Source organism: Octodon degus, unplaced genomic scaffold (genome assembly GCF_000260255.1).
Source record: "Octodon degus isolate 3935 unplaced genomic scaffold, OctDeg1.0 scaffold00089, whole genome shotgun sequence".
Classification (NCBI taxonomy): domain Eukaryota; kingdom Metazoa; phylum Chordata; class Mammalia; order Rodentia; family Octodontidae; genus Octodon; species Octodon degus.
In genome coordinates, this window is record NW_004524665.1 from 4,465,182 (window position 1) to 4,466,642 (window position 1,461).

At 41.8% G+C, this 1,461-nt stretch overlaps 1 protein-coding gene across 1 annotated transcript; it reads left to right on the forward strand.

The window, feature by feature from the left end:
- The first annotated feature begins 6 nt into the window (after positions 1–6).
- On the forward strand, positions 7–883 carry LOC101572832 (UDP-glucuronosyltransferase 1-8-like). The gene has a single exon (XM_012516027.2). It carries the CDS (start codon positions 80–82, stop codon positions 881–883), a length of 804 nt encoding a protein of 267 aa, XP_012371481.1. The 5' UTR covers positions 7–79.
- The last annotated feature ends 578 nt before the right edge of the window (positions 884–1,461 follow it).

A 1,461-nucleotide genomic window follows, 5' to 3' on the forward strand; every position in this document is an offset into this window, starting at 1 on the left:
GCCCACCCCCCTCCCTCTGTGCCTGTGTCTGCTGCTGGCATCCGGCCTTGCCCAGGCAGGCAGGCTGCTGGTGGTGCCCATGGACGGGAGCCACTGGTTCACCATGCGCTCAGTGGTGGAGAAACTCGTCCAGAGAGGCCACAAGGTGGTCATGGTCATGCCAGAGGTGAGTTGGCAACTGGGACAATCACTGAATTTCACAGTGAAGACTTATTCAACATCTTATACCTTGGAAGATTTGGACCGCACTTTCAAAGAGTTTGCTGATGCCCAGTGGAAAAATCCAGAGAACAATATTTTGTTTACATCAGAAGGTTCAAGTATTAAATTTTTTGAATTATGTTTTTCACATTGTAGGAGTTTGTTTAAGGACGAGAAATTAGTGCAGTACCTAAAGGAGAGTTCTTTCGATGCAGTATTTCTGGATCCTTTTGATAGCTGTGGTCTTGTTGTTGCCAAGTATTTTTCTCTTCCATCTATTGTTTTTGCCAGAGGAATCTTTTGCCATTATCTAGAAGAAGGAGCGCAGTGCCCTGCTCCTCTCTCTTACGTTCCCAGAATTCTCTTGGGCTTCTCAGATGCCATGAGTTTCAGCGAGAGAGTTTGGAACCATATCTTCCACTTGGAGGAGCATGTGTTTTGCCGTTATCTTTTCACAAAAGCCTTAGAAATGGCCTCTGAAATTCTCCAGACACCCGTGACAGCATATGACCTCTTCAGCCACACATCGATCTGGCTGATCCGTGGTGACTTTGTTTTTGACTATCCCAAGCCTGTGATGCCCAACATGGTCTTTGTTGGTGGGATCAACTGCCGTGAGGGGAAACCCTTGGCCAAGGTACGTCTTCTCTCCCTTTGCACACGTAGGTTTACCTGGCTTTGAAGTTTAAATAAGAGGAATCCTTACTGAACCGTGATTTGTCATTTATAGTCATTTGTTTTGGACTTTCTTTCATGCTTAATGAATTGTTTTGTGCCAATTCATTGGCTGTGCGTTAGCAAAGTTTAAGAATTTGGCATTACTTATGAGGTATGTGCATGATGGTGAGGTAATTGCACATTGTTCCCAGTGCAAGATTGTTCCTGGAATTCACTCAAACAAAGTGTGATACTAAGGTTTTGTTTTTACCAGTCCTATGCCACCCTTTGTTGGCATGCACTGCTCATACTTTTCTATCATTCGTTTCCAATTTGTTGGAATTATTTTAAATAAATATATTTATACACATGCGCATGTATGTAATGTAAAATTTCATTGTACTGTACTAAGTGAAATGTAAGAATAAAATCTCCTTTTCATCTCAGATGCTCATTAATGTATTGAGTCAGAATTTTGGGCCTTCATTTTAAAGATTCTTTGTCTGAGCGACAGTCAGCTACAATTTTTTCCTAATTTGTGAGTTTTCTTTTTACTCTGTTGGTGATTTCTTTTGATGTGCAGTAACTTTTTGAAAAGAGGAG